The sequence below is a fragment of the Pelobates fuscus genome, chromosome 11 (assembly GCF_036172605.1).
Source record: "Pelobates fuscus isolate aPelFus1 chromosome 11, aPelFus1.pri, whole genome shotgun sequence".
In the NCBI taxonomy this organism is placed as follows: Eukaryota; Metazoa; Chordata; class Amphibia; order Anura; family Pelobatidae; genus Pelobates; species Pelobates fuscus.
The window spans coordinates 6,833,364-6,857,222 of NC_086327.1; the positions used below are offsets into that span (position 1 = coordinate 6,833,364).

The 23,859-nt window shown below is 48.5% G+C and overlaps 1 protein-coding gene across 1 annotated transcript; it reads left to right on the top strand.

Moving 5' to 3' along the window:
- The first annotated feature begins 415 nt into the window (after positions 1-415).
- Positions 416-22,252, top strand: LOC134577466 (basic phospholipase A2 caudoxin-like). Its single transcript, XM_063436225.1, has 5 exons — positions 416-485; positions 7,653-7,729; positions 8,627-8,771; positions 20,533-20,639; positions 22,085-22,252. The coding sequence occupies exons 2-5, from the start codon at positions 7,693-7,695 to the stop codon at positions 22,249-22,251; spliced, it is 456 nt and encodes a 151-aa protein (XP_063292295.1). The 5' UTR covers positions 416-485; positions 7,653-7,692; the 3' UTR covers position 22,252.
- Positions 22,253-23,859: the final 1,607 nt, after the last annotated feature.

Sequence of the window (23,859 nt, forward strand, 5' to 3'; positions counted from 1 at the left end):
GTGTGGGTGCACTTAATATCAAAGAGGTAAATTATGGTTGAACAGAAATATAACACAAATTCCAGGTTTAGAATGTGTACATTTGCCTTTGTCCTTAAGGTGTATAGATCAAAGAGTAAAGTGAGTTGACAAGCTGTAATTTAACTTTAAAACAGTTAATCTGAGCAGTGTGAGACCCAAAGCCATCGCTGAAGTTCTGCCAACGTGCCATCCATGTTGGCCCAGTGACAGATGCAGATAGTTTAACAGGATAATGTTAAACAGTAGCAGCAGAGTAAAAATAAATATATAAGACTGACAGATAGTATTTACCAATTGCTATCACAATTTTATGTGAAGGAGGGAGGGCACTCTCCGAGTCAGAACTTTCACTATTTTGTAACGTAAAAAGAGAAGTTACCCGCCCATGAGAAAGCCAATAAGTTGGCCAGACGCTGGGAATGTGGAGCAAAGAAGGAACGCTGGAACTTGGACAACGCACTCAGGTGAGGAGTTACGGATTTGGGATTTATTTAACACTGTTGGGGTTTATTCTTTAACTAGCTCAGCTATTTGGGCGTGTGCTCTGCAGTTCCCTCACCAAATAAATGCTATACAAATTTTCTGCATTTATGCCAAGTGCAGAATTTTAAAATTACAGTGTAATTCCACCAAAGTGAGAATGCAAAAGGAATTTTAGACTTAAGGCCAGAGCAGCCAAAATGAAAGCACAGTTAACTTAGAGAATTTTTCCAGTTCGGCCACTTTAAACTTAAATGTCAAGTTCACATCGTAAAAAACACTGATTGTTGTTTATTCAGTAAATTGCAGTGAATTATAAACCCCATCCAATCGGTCATATATCTAAGCTTTTTACTAAGCGGCTATTTTGTCCTCAGCTTTATCACTAGTGATGTCCCGAACGGTTTGCTGGCGAATAGTTCCTGGCGAACATAGCATGTTCGCGTTCGCCACCGGGGGCAAACACATGCGATGTTCGGTCCGCCCCCTATTCTTTATCATTGAGTAAACTTTGACCCTGTACCTCACAGTCAGCAGACACATTCCAGCCAATCAGCAGCACACCCTCCCTAGCAGACCCTCCCACCTGCTGGACAGCATCCATTTTAGATTCATTCGGAAGCTGCAACCATTTTTTTTCAATTTATTATTATTATTTTTTTTCAGTGCATATAAATGTTACAAGCAGATACTCCCCCCAGACACTCTGTATTACTGCAGATACTCCCTCCAGACACTCTGTGTTACTGCAGATACTCCCCCCAGACACTCTGTGCTACTGCAGATACTCCCTCCAGACACCCTGTGTTACTGCAGATACTCCCTCCAGACACCCTGTGTTACTGCAGATACTCCCCCCAGACACTCTGTGTTACTGCAGATACTCCCTCCAGACACCCTGTGTTACTGCAGATACTCCCTCCAGACACCCTGTGTTACTGCAGATACTCCCCCCAGACACTCTGTGTTACTGCAGATACTCCCTCAAGACACCCTGTGTTACTGCAGATACTCCCTCAAGACACCCTGTGTTACTGCAGATACTCCCTCAAGACACCCTGTGTTACTGCAGATACTCCCTCCAGACACCCTGTGTTACTGCAGATACTCCCTCCAGACACCCTGTGTTACTGCAGATACTCCCTCAAGACACCCTGTGTTACTGCAGATACTCCCTCCAGACACCCTGTGTTACTGCAGATACTCCCTCCAGACACCCTGTGTTACTGCAGATACTCCCTCCAGACACTCTGTGTTACTGCAGATACTCCCTCCAGACACCCTGTGTTACTGCAGATACTCCCTCCAGACACCCTCTGTTACTGCAGATACTCCCCCCAGACACTGACACAGAGCAGAATAGGAACTGTTCCCCCTACATAGGGTCACTTGGCAGATATGGATTGACACCTATCCTAAGGATCCCTGATACACACTGACAAGAGCAGAATAGGGACTGTTCCCCCTACATAGGGTCACTTGGCAGATATGGATTGACACCTATCCTAAAGATCCCTGATACACACTGACACAGAGCAGAATAGGGACTGTTCCCCCTACATAGGGTCACTTGGCAGATATGGATTGACACCTATCCTAAGGATCCCTGATACACACTGACACAGAGCAGATGGGTGGGGCCATAAATCACAATGGCCTACTGTCCTCCCCCCGCCCCCACCCCTGCGCGGTGGGTGGGGGCCATAAAATAATGAGAGGGGGGACCTACTGTCCTCCCCCCGGCCCCCACCCCTGCGCGGTGGGTGGGGGCCATAAATCACAATGGGGGGAGGACCTACTGTTCTCCCCCCGCCCCCACCCCTGCGCGGTGGGTGGGGGCCATAAAAATAATGAGGGGGGACCTACTGTCCTCCCCCCCTGGCCCCTACCCCTGAGCGGTGGGTGGGGGCCCTAAAAAAAACAATAAGAGGGGACCTACTGTCTCCCACAGCCCCCACCCCTGAGTGGTGGGTGGGGGCCCTAAATAAAAATCCCCGCCCCCCAATCAAAGGTGACTAGGGGTCCCCAAGTCCCTAGTCACCCACCCCCCCACCCCAAAAAAGTTACCCCCTACTTACCCCCCTCACCCTAAAAAATAGTGAAGGGGGAATAAAATAACTAACTAACCTGTAAAGTTCTTTGGAATTTTCCCACGCTGTGTAAAATGACAAAGAGCACTCTGATTGGTGGGCTTGGAATCTAACCAATCAGAGTGCTCTGTGTCATTTCTAAAGTTCCAAAGAACTTTCCCACGCTGTGTAAAATGACATAGAACACTCTGATTGGTTAGATTCCAAGCCCACTAATCAGAGTGCTCTTTGTCATTTTACACTGCGTGGGAAAATTCCAAAGAACTTTCCCACTTGTGTAAAATGACACATAACACTCTGATTGGTTAGATTCCAAGCCCACCAATCAGAGTTCTCTTTGTCATTTTACACAGCGTGGGAAAATTCCAAAGAACTTTCCCACGCTGTGTAAAATGACACAGAGGACTGTGATTGGTGGGCTTGGAATCTAACCAATCAGAGTGCTCTGTGTCATTTTACACAGCGTGGGAAAGTTATTTGGAATTTTCCCACGCTGTGTAAAATGACATAGAGCACTCTGATTGGCTTAAACCAGCCAATCAGAGTGTTCTTAGCCTAATTGCAGGGCGTGGCAAGGCTTCTTCCCCCGCCCTGCAGAGCTCAGTCTGCGCGGAGCCCTCCATGGGTGAAGATGGATCATTTTTGTTTGCGCCCGTTTTTTTTTGTTTTTTTTTAAATTGCGTCGGTTCTTTTGGCTTTTTATTTGAACTTTTTGGGGCTGAAAAAAGAAGACGTCAAATGGTAAGTTGAATTTTTCTTTACAGGTTAGTTATTTTATTCCCCCTTCACTATTTTTTAGGGTGAGGGGGATAGGTAGGGGGTAACTTTTTTGGGGGTGGGGGGGTGGGGGGGTGGGTGACTAAGGGCTTGGGGAACCCTAGTCACCTTTGATTGGGCGGGGGGGGGATTTTTATTTAGGGCCCCCACCCACCACTCAGGGGTGGGGGCCAGGGGGGCAGGACAGTAGGTCCCCCCCTCATTATTTTTATGGCCCCCACCCACCGCGCAGGGGTGGGGGCAGGGGGAGGACAGTAGGTCCTCCCCCCATTGTGATTTATGGCCCCCACCCACCACACAGGGGTGGGGGCCAGGGGGGAGGACAGTAGGTCCCGCCCCTCATTATTTTTATGGCCCCCACCCACCGCGCAGGGGTGGGGGCAGGGGGAGGACAGTAGGTCCTCCCCCATTGTGATTTATGGCCCCCACCCACCGCGCAGTGTGTATTAGGGTCTCTGAGGACAGGTGTCAATCCATTTCTGCCAAGTGACCCTATGTAGGGGGAACAGTCCCTATTCTGCTCTGTGTCAGTGTGTATCAGGGATCCTTAGGATAGGTGTCAATCCATATCTGCCAAGTGACCCTATGTAGGGGGAACAGTCCCTATTCTGCTCTGTGTCAGTGTGTATCAGGGATCCTTAGGATAGGTGTCAATCCATATCTGCCAAGTGACCCTATGTAGGAGGAACAGTCCCTATTCTGCTCTGTGTCAGTGTGTATCAGGGTCCCTGAGGACAGGTGTCAATCCATTTCTGCCAAGTGACCCTATGTAGGGGGAACAGTCCCTATTCTGCTCTGTGTCAGTGTGTATCAGGGATCCTTAGGATAGGTGTCAATCCATATCTGCCAAGTGACCCTATGTAGGGGGAACAGTCCCTATTCTGCTCTGTGTCAGTGTGTATCAGGGATCCTTAGGATAGGTGTCAATCCATATCTGCCAAGTGACCCTATGTAGGAGGAACAGTCCCTATTCTGCTCTGTATCACTGTGTATCAGGGATCATTAGGATAGGTGTCAATCCATATCTGCCAAGTGACCCTATGTAGGGGGAACAGTCTCTATTCTGCTCTGTGTCAGTGTGTATCAGGGATCCTTAGGATAGGTGTCAATCCATATCTGCCAAGTGACCCTATGTAGGGGGAACAGTCCCTATTCTGCTCTGTGTCAGTGTGTATCAGGGATCTTTAGGATAGGTGTCAATCCATATCTGCCAAGTGACCCTATGTAGGGGGGACAGTCCCTATTCTGCTCTGTGTCAGTGTGTATCAGGGATCCTTAGGATAGGTGTCAATCCATATCTGCCAAGTGACCCTATGTAGGGGGAACAGTCCCTATTCTGCTCTGTGTCAGTGTGTATCAGGGATCCTTAGGATAGGTGTCAATCCATATCTGCCAAGTGACCCTATGTAGGGGGAACAGTCCCTATTCTGCTCTGTGTCAGTGTGTATCAGGGTGTCTGAGGACAGGTGTCAATCCATATGTCAAGGTGTCAATATGTCATATGTCAGGTGTCAATCCATATTCATTGCGATTTAGGAATGTTAGGTGATTTATGCCATTTATGGATTAAAACCAGACTCTGCATCAACTGTGTAATTTTCCATGGGAGTTTTGCCATGGATCCCCCTCCGGCATGCCACAGTCCAGGTGTTAGTCCCCTTGAAACAACTTTTCCATCACTATTGTGGCCAGAAAGAGTCCCTGTGGGTTTTAAAATTCGCCTGCCCATTGAAGTTTATGGCGGTTCGCCCGATTCGCAAAAATTTGCGGAAGTTCGCGTTGGCCATTCGCGAACCGTAAAATTTTATGTTCGCGACATCACTACCTCTAACATGTAAGCTCACTGAGCAGGGCCTCAATCCCTCTGTTACTGTGTCACTATACCCCACTCCCTCTAGCATGTAAACTCACTGAGCAGGCCCTCAATCCCTCTGTTACTGTGTCACTATACCCCACCCCCTCTAACATGTAAACTCACTGAGCAGGCCCTTAATCCCTCTGTTACTGTGTCGCTATACCCCACCCCCTCTAACATGTAAACTCACTGAGCAGGGCCCTCAATCCCTCTGTTACTGGCACTATACCCCACTCCCTCTAACATGTAAACTCACTGAGCAGGCCCTCAATCCCTCTGTTACTGTGTCACTATACCCCACTCCCTCTAACATGTAAACTCACTGAGCAGGCCCTCAATCCCTCTGTTACTGTGTCACTATACCCCACTCCCTCTAACATGTAAACTCACTGAGCAGGGCCCTCAATCCCTCTGTTACTGTCACTATACCCCACTCCCTCTAGCATGTAAACTCACTGAGCAGGCCCTCAATCCCTCTGTTACTGTGTCACTATACCCCACTCCCTCTAACATGTAAACTCATTGAGCAGGGCCCTCAATCCCTCTGTTACTGTGTCACTATACCCAACTCCCTCTAGCATGTAAACTCACTGAGCAGGGCCTTCAATCCCTCTGTTACTGTGTCACTATACCCCACTCCTTCTAGCATGTAAACTCACTGAGCAGGCCCTCAATTCCTCTGTTACTGTGTCACTATACCCCACTCCCTCTAACATGTAAACTCACTGAGCAGGCCCTCAATCCCTCTGTTACTGTGTCACTATACCCCACTCCCTCTAACATGTAAACTCACTGAGCAGGCCCTCAATCCCTCTGTTACTGTGTCACTATACCCCACTCCCTCTAACATGTAAACTCACTGAGCAGGGCCCTCAATCCCTCTGTTACTGTCACTATACCCCACTCCCTCTAGCATGTAAACTCACTGAGCAGGCCCTCAATCCCTCTGTTACTGTGTCACTATACCCCACTCCCTCTAACATGTAAACTCATTGAGCAGGCCCTCAATCCCTCTGTTACTGTGTCACTATACCCCACTCCCTCTAACATGTAAACTCACTGAGCAGGGCCCTCAATCCCTCTGTTACTGTCACTATACCCCACTCCTTCTAGCATGTAAACTCACTGAGCAGGCCCTCAATTCCTCTGTTACTGTGTCACTATACCCCACTCCCTCTAACATGTAAACTCACTGAGCAGGCCCTCAATCCCTCTGTTACTGTGTCACTATACCCCACTCCCTCTAACATGTAAACTCACTGAGCAGGCCCTCAATCCCTCTGTTACTGTGTCACTATACCCCACTCCCTCTAACATGTAAACTCACTGAGCAGGGCCCTCAATCCCTCTGTTACTGTCACTATACCCCACTCCCTCTAGCATGTAAACTCACTGAGCAGGCCCTCAATCCCTCTGTTACTGTGTCACTATACCCCACTCCCTCTAACATGTAAACTCATTGAGCAGGGCCCTCAATCCCTCTGTTACTGTGTCACTATACCCAACTCCCTCTAGCATGTAAACTCACTGAGCAGGGCCTTCAATCCCTCTGTTACTGTGTCACTATACCCCACTCCTTCTAGCATGTAAACTCACTGAGCAGGCCCTCAATTCCTCTGTTACTGTGTCACTATACCCCACTCCCTCTAACATGTAAACTCACTGAGCAGGCCCTCAATCCCTCTGTTACTGTGTCACTATACCCCACTCCCTCTAACATGTAAGCTCACTGAGCAGGGCCCTCAATCCCTCTGTTACTGTGTCACTATACCCAACTCCCTCTAGCATGTAAACTCACTGAGCAGGGCCTTCAATCCCTCTGTTACTGTGTCACTATACCCCACTCCTTCTAGCATGTAAACTCACTGAGCAGGCCCTCAATTCCTCTGTTACTGTGTCACTATACCCCACTCCCTCTAACATGTAAACTCACTGAGCAGGCCCTCAATCCCTCTGTTACTGTGTCACTATACCCCACTCCCTCTAACATGTAAACTCACTGAGCAGGGCCCTCAATCCCTCTGTTTCTGTGTCACTATACCCCACTCCCTCTAACATGTAAACTCACTGAGCAGGGCCCTCAATCCCCCTGTTTCTGTGTCACTATACCCCACTCCCTCTAACATGTAAGCTCACTGAGCAGGGCCCTCAATCCCTCTTTTACTGTGTCACTATACCCCACTCCCTCTAACATGTAAGCTCACTGAGCAGGGCCCTCAATCCCTCTTTTACTGTGTCTAACTTGTCTGGTTAAAACCCACTTGTTTGTTCGTCCACCCATTGTAAAGCGATGCGGGAATTTGTTGGCGCTACATAAATAATAACATAATAATAATATTAATAATAATAATTTCGATGCCCATGATAAATATTTCTTCTGTTTGACCTGAAATCTCACTGTATTCTCCTGGTAATCTCTCTCTAAATAGCTCTGAGTTTTCTGTCCTGAGATATTTACGCATTCGGAAGATGAGACGCTTGCTGTATATCCTGCCCTTATTGACGGGTGAGTCCTGCGGCTACGCAATATACAGAACTTTATTGGGGTCTATTCACTGAACTGGGAATTGTAGAGAACTGACAATGGACTGCAAGCAGTTTCCTTCACATTCTCTGTTTTAGTAACTAACCAGATGTGTGAGTTAAAAAGCCCTTTTGGTATTAATTAGGAGTTTGGTACCTTGTGCATATCTACTGTGTTCCTATTCTATCAGCATGTGCTATAACTCAATTCACCTATTTCTGGAATATACCTTCAAATCCTCCATAAAACACAGACTGACACAAAAAAAAAAAAAATTAAATAAAAAGCCTTCTCTATGGTTTGCTTTATTTCACTAATTTCACCCAGAATTAAAACATCCATCTCTGCCCCTGTGTGATATAGAAAGTTATCAGTGGATGGAGAAGGTCTGTCTGTTATCCAACCACGGAGATTTTAGATATTCATTTCCAGTTGTCGCTGTGGTCCTCATAGCAAGCGTCATTTCTGGGATCCTGAATCCATCTTATTTTATTATTTTATTATCTCATAATTTCTGTGCTGGGACTAGACCCCCACATCCTAGCTACCCCTCCTTTCCACCCCCTAGAAAGGCATGGTGAAGAACGGATTCCAGTGTAGGGTGGGTGGGTATTTGTATTTGTGGGGCCCTGGCTGGTATCAGCAATGTTTGACTTATAGAAAGAACACATTGCTAATATATCATGAGAAGGAATAACTAACAACAGACTCTTCTAGTTGAGAAAACAAGGCTATTGCAGTGTGGGAATATATTTTCATGAAGGTATGACACTACATTCACGGGGATCAGCCTAGCGTATTCTTGAAAGTAGGAATATTTTGAATAATGTAGTAATTCGCTGTTACTGACAACATTGGCTTTGCATCTTTTGGTTTTAGTAATAGTGGCAGTGGCGCAGTGTGGTCTCCTGGAATTCGGAATCATGATACAGAGAGTTACAGGGAATAATGCGTTCCGTTACGCTTTCTATGGGTGCCACTGCGGACTCGGAGGCTACGGAAGACCCAAGGATGACATCGACTGGTGAGTGACCCGTTTCTGTTCAAAGTATCTTCAACAGAAATGAACATACAGACAGTAATCATTTTCTAACAGCATGAAGCCCTCAATGATACAGGTAACCATTATACAATATATGGTCCACACTACTAAGCTGCTACAACATGTCCAAATAATGTCCAGCCACGCATGGCTACAAAAATTGGCACTGTGAGCTGATCTGATGCCTAATTTCTGCATATTCTAATGATATAACTTCTACTGATGTACCTTCCAGTGATATACCTTCTAGTGATGTACCCTTCAGTGATATACCTTGTAGTGATATACCTTCTAGTGATATACCGTCTAGTGATGCACCTTCTAATGATATACCTTCCAGTGATGTACCTTCCAGTGATGTACCTCGTAGTGATGTACCTTCTAGTGATGTACCTTCTTGTAATATAACTTCTAGTGATGTACCTTCTCGTGATGTACCTTCTAGTGATATACCTTCAAGTGATAAACCTTCCAGTGACATACCTTCTAGTGATAAACCTTCCAGTGATATACCTTCTAGTGATAAACCTTCCAGTGATGTAACTTCTAGTGATATACCGCCTAGTGATGCACCTTCCAGTGATATACCTTCTAGTGATGTACCTTCTCGTGATGTACCTTCTAGTGATGTACCTTCTAGTGATATACCTTCTAGTGATAAACCTTCTAGTGATATACCTTCTAGTGATAAACCTTCCAGTGATATACCTTCTAGTGATATACCTTCTAGTGATATACCTTCTAGTGATAAACCTTCTAGTGATAAACCTTCCAGTGATATACCTTCTAGTGATATACCTTCTAGTGATAAACCTTCCAGTGATATACCTTCTAGTGATATACCTTCTAGTGATAAACCTTCCAGTGATATACCTTCTAGTGATATACCGTCTAGTGATGTACCTTCCTGTGCTATAACTTCTAGTGATGTACCTTCTAGGGATGTACCTTCTAGGGATGTACCTTCTAATGATGTACCTTCCTGTGATATACCTTCCAGTGATGTACCTTCCTGTGCTATAACTTCTAGTGATGTACCTTCTAGTGATGAACCTTCTGCTGATACATCGTATACTGATGTACCTTCTATTGATGTACCTTTCAGTGATATAAGTTATAGTGAATACCATTCCAGTGATGAACCTTCTAATGATGTACTTTCTAGTTATATACCTTCTAGTAATGTATCTTCTAGTGATATACCTTCTCGGGATGTACCTTCTAGGGATGTACCTTCTAGGGTTGTACCTTCTAATGATGTACCTACTGGTGATATACCTTCCAGTGATGTACCTTCTAGTGATGAACCTTTTAGTGATGTACATTCTAGTTATATATACCTTCTAGTGATGTACATGGCAACCTTTTTAGGGTCATTCCATTCTGATCCCAGATTGTTTTTGCTTTTTACCCAGCTTATATTATGTTACACTGTGTTCTGGAATCCAAGACATGGCTGATGTTTGGAGGTTGTGTATTGCTGCTGTCAGTAGAAACTTCTTTTTTTCCTGCCAAAAATGTTCTTACTTACATCTTTCTATCCCATTTCTGGTGCCCTACATATCTAGGTTACAGCCTGTATGTCGGAGATTTGGGCTGATACAACCCTATCATATAAAGCCCTAGAACACTGAGTTTGGTAATGAGGAAATGTCAGGGGACAATGTATTCCACATACAGGACGACAGCTTGGTCATTTAATCTTTCTGATATGACAGCAGGCGCAGTAATATAAAATCCATTGCTGATGGGGGGCGGCACCTAACCGCCGGGCTGGAAAGACGCACCGAGTATCAGCTCCTAACAAAAAGCGACTTAATCAGGGGTAAATACCTCGCAAACCGGAGCAATCACCAGCAGGACAGCATGAGGGACGACAGGGAATCCCTGGGGAATCGACTGATACCAAGAACGAGACATTTCCTCCCAGGGAACCCGCAACAGCGAATGGGGCCTAACCGGGACCAAGCCAGAGAGAGGCGGCCGCTCTCCGCGACGGCAAAGCCTCGAGTGAACCCCTCAGCATACTCATTGCCTACCTCCCCCCCACTCCTTTGACCGGAGGGGGTTATCCCGGTCCTCACTGCAAGTCTGGGGCAGCCAGCCTGGAGCGCAAGACAAGCGTGAACCCAAACATCAGAGTTACAGCCCTCCACATGGTGCTCCCAAGATGGCGGCTGATGGGCGGAACAAGCAGGGCAAGCTGCTGACACACGAGCAACAACCAGACCTCTCGCAGCGCCTGGAGGCGATTTTCAACCGCTTCTAGGAAGCGCTGAGAGATAAAAAACTAGCAGCCCGAACAGACTGGCTTGAAACGCAGACAGCGACTAACCGGAGCCGCAGGCGGCGAGAGGTGAGGGGGAAACTCTTGGGCGCAAAACTACCAAGCCAGTCCACTCACACTCCCCCTGGCCTACCCGGGCAGCCGACCGCAAGGCCGAAAGCCCGAAAGCACCGCCCACAAGCACGGAGACACAAGCACCACAAGCGAAGGCTGACCGCCAGATCCTCCGACCTTCCTAAACAGGGAGAACTCTCGGGCCCCAGAAAAGGCCAAGTATGCAGCCAAGAGACGCAGGCCTGCACACCACCCTGAGGCTGGAGTGACACTCTCACCCACCTCAGCGCAACTGTGGACTGCCGGAATCCACAGATAGGCCTCTGCCGCCAAACGAAAGAAGGCATCGGCTGACACCCGAAAGAACCCCAGACCACAGTGACTATCTCCACCATAGAATCAGTTTCTAACAAGCAAAGCATGTTTATTTTTTCTAAGTTTATAGCACACTAGAAGTTTTCGAAGGTTTATCAGCTGCCTAGCATTATCTATAAGAGTTATTTGGCATAAGTAGCAAATCAGTCCTTATAAAACATGTACTCTCTCAAGCGATGCCACATAGTATAGTCAGATATTGACCAATGTGTTCTCCTTCAACATCATGCGTGTACCACACACCTGATACTACACTACAGATAATAAACTTCTAGCTTGCTTAGCATGCACCACGCATGTAGCCCCATGTAGCCAGAGCGCAGCTAAGCGGAAAAAGGCCTTGACAGGGGTTAGGAGGCGGGCTTAGGAGGAAGTAAGCAAGGGTTGGATTATGGGTAAGTAGGATGGGCTATTTAAATGAGCAGCCATCTTAGGTGAGTCATTCTAACTTTCTACCCGGTTGAGTTTGTGTTCACCTCGGTGTGCGCGGACTTTGCTCGGTTGGATTTTTCTTTGTCTCCTCTGCAGGACCAATGGACGACGTGGAGCGATTGCTGGAGGGGATCAGGTCGGCGGCACGGCATCAGGGTGCGGAATGGCTACGGGCACAGCTCGGCCCTGCCCTGGCGGAGGCGGCGGATCGGGATGGCGATGGCGGGAGACCGGTCAGGGCCCGGAGGCCCCCGAGGAGGCTGAGCCCGGGCATGGGGCCCGGTGAAGTTGTCCCCGGTAACAGTGGGGTTCCGGTTGCGACTGGCAGCAGGCCCGGGAGCCGCGTGGTCGAGGCCTTGCCTCCCCGCGTGCGGACGGAGCCTCGGACGAGCACTCGGAGGCAGAAGGATTTCGTGGACGGGGGCGCTGCTGCTGTTGGGTCGGAAGTGGCCGGGCGGCCCCCTGGCGTTGCAAGACCCACGGAGGGGAGGTCCGGGCGGGCTTCCCCCCCATCGGAGAGTACCGAGGATGACGAGGCCGGAGCCGGGAGACCGCGTGACCGGCCTGGGAGGCAGCAGGCAAGTGCAGGGGGCTCCGGCCGGGGCCCTCTTGGCGGGAAGGGTGTTAAGGGGAGCTCTGCCACGGAGAGAGGCGGGAGTAGGCCAGTGGGGGGTGCCCAGGCCTTAGTCCCAAGGGGGGAGGGTCCCGGGGCCCCTAAGCGCAAACGTAGATCAAAAGGTTTGAGTTCCAGGGGCGGGGGGGGGTCTCGAGAGGTGGCCGGGTCAGATAGCGGGTCCCCCGTAAGGGTGGCGGGTAGGTCCGGGCTGTCGGGGTCTAGTCAAAAGGGGGGTAGGGGTAAAGGGGCGGGGGGAATAGGCGCAGGAAATAGGGTTACGGAGGTGGCCAGTCGGAAGAAGGCAGGAGGTCGGGGACCGGGATCCTCGGTAGAGGTCGGGCGGCGGGGGGGCCCGGATTCTGAGAGTGGTAGCGATAGTCCATCACCCGTTAGGTCGCAGGGGTCCCGGGAGGCGCGGGGGAGGTCGGGTCGGCACTGCTCCCCCTCGGACAGCTCGGCAGGGGAATGTGCGGCAGCCCCTAGGTATGGTCGGCAGGGGCGGCCTACTAGTAGAGACGGGAGGAGTCGTAGCCCCAGGGGGTCCAGGGTGCCACGTGGTGGTAGAGGTCAGCGGGAGGCTTCGGTGCAGAGCAGGCGCTCCCGGGGTCGTGACGGGAGGGGTATTGATGTCCGTTACACCCTACCCAGGACTTCTTCTCCTTGTCCTAGGTCTCGGAGCCGTTCCGCCTCCTCGCAGGCTGGGCACCGGGTGGGCTCCCCGGTCGGCGAGACAGCAGCGGAAGTTCCTCTTCCTGGATGTCGGGCGATCCGCAATGCAGCCCCCGCCGTCCCGGTTTCGGGGGGCTTGGCCGGTGAGTCCAGTGGGTCACTACACTCTAACGCATTAATTACCACACTTCAGGCACTACTCCACTCATTGGGGGCGGGGGGTGACACTAGCGGCATCGGTCAGGTGTGGGCTCCGGGCGTTGGGGCTACGGGCTCTCGGGTTGGGAACTCCACAGGGCCTAGTTCGGGCGGGGATATGGTGTTGCCGCAGGAAGTAGGGGAGCTTGGGAGCGAGAGGGCTGAGTTGACAGGGGGCATTCCCGACGCGGCTAGACAGCACGCGTATGTGTCATTTGCGGGCCCGTTGGGGGTCCATTTGAAGCAGGAAGTAAAGGATAAAATATGGAAGGGGGAGTTTTGTGAGATCTTCTCCCTCCTCCCCTTGGAGGACTTTATAGACCTCAAGGAGGAGGATAAGAAGGACGAGAAGAAGGAGGAGGAGGAGAAAAGGAAGCGGTATCGCAAGATTCCGAAATCCTTCGGGAATTGGCTGAGGGCCTTTTGCGTACTGGCTAGCGTGCTCGGCGAGAAATCGCCGGGGTTATGCTCCTCGCTGTTTTGTTATTTGGATGGCATTTGGGAAGCGTACCGGACTTACGGAGGGTTGGCGTGGTGGCGGTACGATGAGCAGTTTAGGCAGCGGCTGGCGGCTAACCCGGGTATGCGGTGGGACCAAATGGACCTGCCGCTCTGGATGAAGTTAATGATGGCGCAAAAGGCGCAGCCCTTTCAGAACTCGGCCGGCGCTAGGGGGCAGTCCGCCTCGTCGGCCGCCTTACCAAAGGGCTTATGTTGGCTCTATAATGAGGGCCAATGCAAATGGGGGACCGCCTGTCGCTTCAAGCACGAGTGCTCCGGCTGCGGAGGCGCTCATGGGCTCAACCGCTGCTTCAAGAAAGGGAAGTCCGGTGGCGCCGGTGCGGCGGCCGCGGCCGGTGGAGGGGGAGCATCCGCTTCCCCTGGGCTTAACCCCAGTGAGACTAAGCGCGATGGAGCCATGGCTAAGCCGCTACGTTAACAGGGCGGACGCCGCTGTGCTCCGGGCGGGTTTTGAGAAAGGGTTTTTCATTCCGTTTCAGGAGCGGGAGGGGGGATCGGGAAGGCTGCGCAACCTGAAGTCTGTGGCTGACTTCCCGGACGTGGTTAGGGAGAAGCTGGGCAAGGAAGTCGGGCTCGGCCGCATGGCGGGCCCATTCACAGTGCCTCCGCTGGGAGGCCTGCGGATTTCCCCACTCGGGGTGGTTCCCAAAAAGGAGCCGGGTAAATTTAGGCTCATTCATCATCTCTCGTACCCAAAGGGAGAGTCGGTGAATGACGGTATTCATAAGGACTTGTGCTCGGTGTCTTATGCGTCTTTCGACCGGGCGGTCGATTTGGTCCGGAAGGCCGGGCGTGGGGCTCTGATGGCGAAGGTGGATATTGAGGCCGCGTTTCGACTGCTGCCGGTCCACCGGGACTGTCATCACCTGCTGGGGTGTTTCTTCGAAGGGGACTACTTCGTGGACTTGTGCCTGCCCATGGGTTGTTCCATCTCGTGCTCCTATTTTGAGAAATTTAGCACTTTTCTCGAATGGGTGGTACGGGTGGAAGCAGGGAATCGTTTTATTGTACATTATTTAGATGATTTTCTGTGCGTGGGGCCGGCTGATTCCTTGGAATGCCTGCGCCTACTGCGGACGGTTGAGTGGGTGGCGGGCCACTTCGGGGTTCCGCTGGCGGCGGATAAGACTGAAGGCCCGACCACGTGTCTGAGTTTCCTGGGTCTGGAGATTGACTCTGGGTTGGGTGAATGCAGGCTGCCTCGAGATAAGCTGGACAAGCTTCGGGGGGCGGTGGCCGCTGTAGCGGGGGCGCGCAAGGTTACTCTGCGGCAGCTCCAGTCTTTGATTGGGCTGCTCAATTTTGCGTGTCGGGTAATCCCGATGGGACGGGTTTTCAGTCGCAGCCTGTCGGCTGCTACTGCGGGGGTTCGGTCTCCGCACCATTTCATCAGGGTGTCGGCGGCCATGAAGGAGGATTTGGGCATTTGGGATGCCTTCTTGCAGGATTTTAATGGGACGGTGTTGTTCAGGCAGGAGGGCCAGTCATCGGCCGAGCTTGAACTTTTCACGGATGCTTCGGGCAGTGTGGGTTTCGGGGCATACTTTGGGGGCTGTTGGTGTGCGGAGAGGTGGCCGGACTCTTGGGGTTCGAGCCCTCTTATGCGCAACTTGGCTTTCCTTGAGTTATTCCCGTTGGTAGTTGCGATGGCACTATGGGGCGACAGGCTGCGTAATCGGAAAGTGGTCTTTTTCTCAGATAACATGGCGGTGGTTCACGCGGTGAATCGTCAGTCTGCGGCCTCAAGGCCGGTGGTTAGGCTGCTTAGGCGACTGGTGTTGCTGTGTATGTCTCGGAATGTTGTTTTTCGCGCGCGGCATGTTCCCGGTTATTTGAATGAGGTGGCTGATGCTCTGTCTCGTTTTCAGTGGTCCCGATTCTGGCTGGTGGCGCCGGGGGCTTCGAAGGACGGGCAGGCTTGCCCGGACGAGATTTGGCAGCTGGGAACATCCTGCTTGGAGGACTTGTGAAGGCTTCTCTGGCACCGGCCACTTGGGCCTCGTACAGTAAGGTTTGGGGCCTGTGGGAGCGGTCGCTGGACGGGCTGGCCATGGACAGCGGGGAGGCCCTGCGGGACGCTTTCCTGTGGTACACTTGTCAGTTGCTGGCAAAAAGGGCGTCGCCTGCCATGGTGGACAGGTCCATGGCGGCGATGGCGTTTTGGTTCAGATGGCATGGGAAGGAGGACTTTACTAAGACCTTCATTATCAGGCAGGCCCTGAAGGGATATCGCAAGGGACGCAGGTCGCCGGATACCAGGCGCCCGGTGTCGGTTCGACTACTGGGGGATTTGGTGGGTTTGTTGCCCGAACTCTGTTTCGATGGGTTCGAGGCTTCTCTGTTTAAGGTGGCGTTTATTTTGGCGTTTTTTGGGGCATTTCGAATTGGGGAATTGGTAAGCGCTAATAAGATGGTGCAGGGGGGCTTGCAATTGTCAGGGGTTCGTGTCTTAGATGGGAAGGTGGTGGTGCACCTTGGCAGGTCCAAAACGGATGTCCGCGGCGTGGGCCGGGACGTGGCACTGGGGGCCTTGCCGGGCTCGGCTTTGTGCCCGTTGGCTGCTACGACGGAGTACCTGGCGCGGAGGCCAGTGATGGGGGGTTCCCTGTTGGTGCATGCCGACGGATCCTCCCTCTCCCGGTTTCAGTTCACGAAAGTTTTTCGGTTGGGCTTGGGGAAGTTAGGGCTTCATGCTGAAAGATTTGGAACACACTCGTTCCGTATTGGGGCTGCCACGGAGGCGGCTCGGTTGGGATTGGGGGACGAGGTGGTAAAACGGATCGGGAGGTGGGAATCAGTAAGATTCCGTTCCTATGTCCGATTGGGTCTGTTGGAATAATGAATTTGGGGACCGTTTTATGCAATAAAAAAAAAAAAAAAAAAAAAAAAACTGTATATGTGTTGGGGTTGAGCGACTTGTACCTGGCTGTACTGTAACGGTTCTCTGTGTTATTTGGGCTGGGGTGGGGGTCTCTGTCGGACTTCCCTCCTCATTTGTTTTTTCCCCCCAGGGCGTGAGGCATGGATCGTGGGCCATTCGTTTGTCTTCTGGGCCGAGAGGAGGGCCGCAGCTCGAGCGCAAGGCCAGCAGCTGGGTTTTCCGAGGGGCCAGTTGGCAGTTCGCTGGTTTGGGTATCGGGGTTTCTGCTGGGGGGATGTTTGTGGTAAACTGTTTGGGATGCTGGCGGCGGGATACGCGCCAGACTTACTGGTCCTGCATATTGGGGGTAATGACCTGGGTCTTACGCCGCAACGGCGGCTGGTGAAGTGGATGAAGCAGGACATCAATAAGTTGAGGGGCCTGCTTCCGGGGGTCATGTTGGTGTGGTCAGAGATTGTCCCGAGGCGCCGGTGGCGGCACGCTCGGGATCCGTTAGCTATGGATAGGTGCAGGAAGAAGGTGAATAGCTTGATGGCAAGCTTTGTGCGGAAGGTTGGGGGCGTGGTAGTAAGGCACTCTGAGCTGGAGGAAGGGTTGCCAGGATACTACCGCTCGGATGGTGTTCACCTCTCGGAGGTTGGTTTGGACCTGCTCAACTTGGGTTGGCAGGATGGTATCCGGATGGCTCTGTTTCTTCGGGGTGGCGGAGCTCAGACAGCTTAAGGGGTCAAGGTCTGAGCTTGTGGCGGGACGGGGAGCCGAAGGAGAGAAAATAGGCTCCCCTGGATGAACGTGAGGTGGAATAACAGATTGTGGTCATCGGTGGTTGAGAGGTTTCGAGTCCTGGAGGTGACTCAGAACCTGGTGGGGCAGGGGTATCCGGGTATACCCCTGCCGTGGTTAATGGTTGGTTGGTACTTTGGAATGTTGGTGTATGTTATAAATATGTTATAAATATGTATAGGTGTTATTATATGGGGGTCATTGCCTTTTGTATGGTAGCCGAAGGAACAGGATGCCAGGGGGCGGAGTATGGGGGGCAATGACCCATGTTTAATATGTTAATTTATTATTGTTATTATTATTATTATTATTATTATTATTATTATAATTATTGGTTAATAAAGCTGTGGACAAATTTCCCCATAATACTTAGTGTCTGTGTGTTATTGGGTTAGGTTATGGGGGTGGTTTGTCCTGGATTCCGACTGCCCAAATGGCGACTATACACCTGTCATGTAGCCCCATGTAGCCAGAGCGCAGCTAAGCGGAAAAAGGCCTTGACAGGGGTTAGGAGGCGGGCTTAGGAGGAAGTAAGCAAGGGTTGGATTATGGGTAAGTAGGATGGGCTATTTAAATGAGCAGCCATCTTAGGTGAGTCATTCTAACTTTCTACCCGGTTGAGTTTGTCCCACCCACCCTCCCTTTGTTTGTTATGTGTTTATTTAACCCGTTTCTTTCACAGCGGCGGGACGGGGAGCCGAAGGAGAGAAAATAGGCTCCCCTGGATGAACGTGAGGTGGAATAACAGATTGTGGTCATCGGTGGTTGAGAGGTTTCGAGTCCTGGAGGTGACTCAGAACCTGGTGGGGCAGGGGTATCCGGGTATACCCCTGCCGTGGTTAATGGTTGGTTGGTACTTTGGAATGTTGGTGTATGTTATAAATATGTTATAAATATGTATAGGTGTTATTATATGGGGGTCATTGCCTTTTGTATGGTAGCCGAAGGAACAGGATGCCAGGGGGCGGAGTATGGGGGGCAATGACCCATGTTTAATATGTTAATTTATTATTGTTATTATTATTATTATTATTATTATTATTATTATTATAATTATTGGTTAATAAAGCTGTGGACAAATTTCCCCATAATACTTAGTGTCTGTGTGTTATTGGGTTAGGTTATGGGGGTGGTTTGTCCTGGATTCCGACTGCCCAAATGGCGACTATACACCTGTCATGTAGAACACTATCTTACACAACCATCACAGACAGAAGGAAAAGCTTAAATTTTATATGCTATGTTTATCCCATGTCTATATTCCCTCTGAACAAAACAAAAATTGTGCTGTCTATTCAGGTGCCACGATTACGTGTATTATACCTGTTACCACACTGCTTGCGACGGCTTTTGTGGCTGAGTTAGCAAACTGTTAAACTTTGCACAACATAAAATAAAGAATTTAAAAACAAAATAATAATAATAATAATCCGTTGCTGATCTGCAGCTGGTCAGGTGGGAGCTGTGTTTAAGTTTATTTTATGAAATCCACGAACAGTAAAATGCTGAAAGAAATGCTCCAGGAATGAAAGATTCTTCATTCATATCATTATTTGCACACTGTTAGTCTATGTTTGTCAGGAGCTTAATTACAGCCTTTTAACATTCAAGAACTCGTGATATGAGAAGGTCCTATTGTGAAAGCATTCAGCCATAGTACGCCGTCACTGGATGCACGCCAGTCTCAGTATTTAGGCTCGAAATTAAAATATATTCAGTCTGAAACCAAACTGGCCATATTAACCATTTCCAGGGCTAGTGAATCCTTCCTTGCTCCCGCAGAATGATAACTTAGTCAAATAATATCTGAATATTGTTTAATATTATCCCTGCAGACCAGTAAATGGACACAGCATGTATAAGGGCCCACTAGGATGGAAAATGCAGGTTTGGGACAAGCTGTAAATAGTATACAGGAGATGATATGAACATTGATATGATAAATATGATGTGACTATGGACCGGCTGTAAATATTGTCCCATGGACAGAGCTGGATTAAAATTGCTCAGAGCCCTAGACAGGATGTCAGGAGCCCCCTACAAGAGAGGGGGGGGGGGCTTCTTAGGACCTCAGGTGGTACAGCGGAGATCATTCTTTTCAGGGTCCCTGGTGGTCCAGTGTAGACCATTCTTTTCAGGACCTCGGGTGGTCCAATGGAGTTCATTCTTCTTAGGACCTCAGGTGGTACAGCGGAGATCATTCTTTTCAGGGTCCCTGGTGGTCCAGTGTAGACCATTCTTTTCAGGACCTCGGGTGGTCCAATGGAGACCATTCTTTTAAGAACCCCTGGTAGTCCAGTGGAGGCATGCTGGGGTCTCTACCAATATCAGGTACAGATAACTATAAGACCAAGTTAATAGCAGTCCAATGATGATGCCAATGATGGACTTACTCCTCCAGCAGCAGAGGGGTTAAACTCTGTATTAGCAGAATTTCATAGTGAAATACTACACATACAGACTCCAGGCACCATAACCACTTCAAATCACTAATCTGATGTCCTCCATCCAAGGTGATGCCGTCATACCTCAGCTCCTGGTGGTAACCTGCTGGAAGCCGCATGGGTCAGGGGTTCTCAACAAAACGGGACCATGGGATTTTCAAATGTGAACACAGTCAGATGTAATAGACATCTACTGCTCATTGTATGGAAAGATGCGTGTTCCCATCAGCCATTGCAACCGATCGCTACTGAAAAATGGCAGGATGTGGTGGAGAAAGTTCTGCCCGTTGCCAAATCTTTAAATAGATAGATATAAATGATAAACACGGATTGTTTTTTATTTGGTGAGTAAATATTCCTTTATTAAAAATAAGTCCAGATTATTATATTTTTCATGGCAGCGCCTGCTTTGTTATTATAGCAGTTTCCCTCCAGCCATGATTCAACCTCCTGTAATGTCCTGAATGTCTTCCTCTCCCCAGGTGCTGCCACAGGCACGACTGTTGCTTCGATGTGATGTCTGCGGAGGGATGTAAGCCCATGTCTATACTTTACGATTTTGACATCACAAACGGGAATGTCACATGCGGTAAACATTTTAAATATTTTTTTTTTCACCAGTGAGCAAATCCTAAAGGAACATTATAGCATTAAACATATAAATGTATATTCCCAACGCTATAGTGCCGTAATCAGAAATCTAGGACACCGGGCCCCAGCTGCCAGGGCTAAAATGCTGGTTTTATTTAAAGGGAATCTCCAGTGCCAGGAAAACAATCCGTTTTCCTGGCACTGGAGGTTCCCTCTCCCTCCCACCCCCCAATCCCCGGTTGCTGAAGGGGTGAAAACCCCATTAGTGACTTACCTGAGGCAGCGACGATGTCCCTCGTCGCTGCCTCCTCCGCGCCGCTCCTCCTAATGGCTCCGTCGGCTGGTTGGCGAGACTGATCCCGGCCAAGGAGACCTAATGCGCATGCGCGGCAATGCCGCGCATGCGCATTAGGTCTCCCCATAGGAAAGCATTGAAAACAAATTTCAATGCTTTCCTATGGGGATTTGAGCGACGCTGGAGGTCCTCGCACAGCGTGAGGAAATCCAGCGACACTCTAGCACAGATAATCTGTGCTATAGAGCAGGAAGTGACCTCTAGTGGCTGTCTAATAGACAGCCACTAGAGGTGGAGTTAACCATGCAAGGTAATTATTGTAATTTATAAAAAAAACTGCAATAATTACACTTGCAGGGTTAAGGGAGTTGGCACCCAGACCACTCCAATGGGCAGAAGTGGTCTGGGTGCCTGGAGTGTCCCTTTAACTTCTCTCTCTCGCAGCCCTGGGTTTTGATAAGCAGTTCTGTCTCTTTAGCTGAGATCATTAAGAGCCAATCCAATGTTTTCCCATCCATATCGGTATGCAGGCAGCCATCTTGGTATTAGCATTATTAAACTCTCAAACTCTGCTGGGGACATGTGATACCAGCGCCAATCAGAAACGGGCCTCTCTTAAACTCATTAATATAAATCCATAAATATTCCTCATCGTGGGGTCTGGAACTGCATGGCTTTATTTATTTACCTATAGGAAGTTCACATTACCCGCAATCTTCTTTTATTTCATCTTTATAAAATTGGAAAAGCAGAGCAAGTCTAAAAATAATAATTACATGGTGTTGTAGGTTTTTAAAGTATTTCTAATTCCCAGAACACAATTTTAGTGAATTCATTACAGAATTGACCAATTTTGGCTAAATTGGGTAGTTGGGAAATTTTACAAAATCTGCACTTTTTGCCCAAATTTTACATTTTGGTTTACTATTGCCTGCAGTTCTCCATTTAATGGATTAACCCCCCGTGTTTATAAATCAAAGCCATGTTTTGTGTGTAACTGGGAGTTGTTTGGTGTAATTTTATATTCTAATTTTAAAGCTAAACACGGTATAAAACAAATAGAAAAAAAAAACGCTGGATATTCTAAATGTATTCAGGAATGAATTTATTAGTTTTTAAGGAATAAAATGTTGTTTTCCCTTGTGCAGATATTCTGAGTAACAGTTACTGTGCGAGACAGGTGTGTGAGTGCGATCGAGAAGCTGCCCTCTGCTTCAAGCAAAATAACCACAAGTACTCAAAGAAACACGCCATATATCTAAAACACTTAAAGTGTAAAGGACTCGTGCCAGAATGTTCCAATTATGTGTTTTAAAATAAACTATATTCTTTATCCGTGGAAATCTGTGATTTTTGTCAACTACCAACACATCAATATAATAAAGGAGAAGATATCTGTATATTGGTGGAACAAATATTGCAAAGCGATCAAGGAATGGGCTAAAACAAGTCAGGCACTGTCTGACAGATACCAGACTAGATAAGTCATAAATATCCATTAGTTAAGGACAACATCAGATTCTGTAGAGATTTTTAATTAAGATCTGGAAGCTTTTCTGGGGAAAAAAAATGAATATTCAGGAATATAATATTTAGTATGTGGGATATCAGATTGTTGAACCAAATATAAATCTTGAAGAAGACTTTTGTCACCCTAGATTACTACGTATGTAGGTCAGTTACATTTACACAGTTTACAGTTTTGCCAAAGCCAGATTTTAGATAGTAAGTGTAGAAAAAACAATCTAGCAAATATAGCAAAATTAGAAAAATACAAACCTTAAATCAGGGCAAAGTTTTAACATTGTAACAGGTCTTCATCAAGCCCTCGGGAAGGAGAGATACCATGCAGGTATCAAACTGGACAGTTGGAGACGCCGACTTAAAACGCAATGTGTGACCAGTTTGCAAGGCTCTTAGTAGATAGTTACAGTTATTGTGAAATAAGAACTCCCAGAAACCAGAGCTATCCACTTAATAGATTGCAGCTTTTATCCAAATGTTACAGAGGTTTACATCTACTTATCCCCGGCTTCTTTAATAGCTTGCTAAACCTTGCAGACACCTCCTGCGTGTGATTAAAGTTCAATTTACAGGGCAGGAAATAAAAACTCTTAAAGTAATTTACATCTGATTGAGAATTAAACCATTTTGTTTTCATGCTGGCTGGCTGTCAGTCTCAGCCAGGGGAGGTGTGACTAGAGTCATCAGAAATAATCACCCCTAAATCCCTTTCCTCAGATGTTGAGGTTAGGAGTCTATAAAATATTCTGTACTCTGCCCTTGGGTTTTTACGTCTAAGATGCATTATCTTGCACTTATCCACATTAAATGTCAGTTGCCACAACTCTGACCATTTTTCTAGTTTACCTAAATCATAGCCATTTGGCTTATCCCTCCTGGAACATCAACCCTGTTACATATCTTAGTATCATCCGCAAAAAGACAAACCTTACCATCAAGACCTTCTGCAATATCACTAATAAAAATTTTCGAGAACATACGTTGCAGGACAAAGGCCTGGCTCTGAAATGTCATATTTTCACTAAGATACGTCCCAACCGTCAAGTCACACGATGTTGTGGTGACACAACCTGTGCACAGTCCCTCTGATCCCCCAACTGGCTGTCAGGGGACTTGCTGTAAAAAGCAGAACGACATGTTTCAATAAAAACTCTTGGAATGTAGTACAGGGCATTGCAGCCATTACGTCAGAGCTTTAGGAGTAATCCGTGAATGGACAGCCATGATTGGCTATCCTGAAATCAGCAGATTAGCATTTATTCATATCCAGAAACAAAAAGAAGTCTCCCCAACAACTATTTACATCTTTATTTAAAAATATAATTTATCATACAGTATATATCTTTTTAATTAACTTAAGGAATGCCATGTTATCTCCCAGCATGCATCTCACTTTATT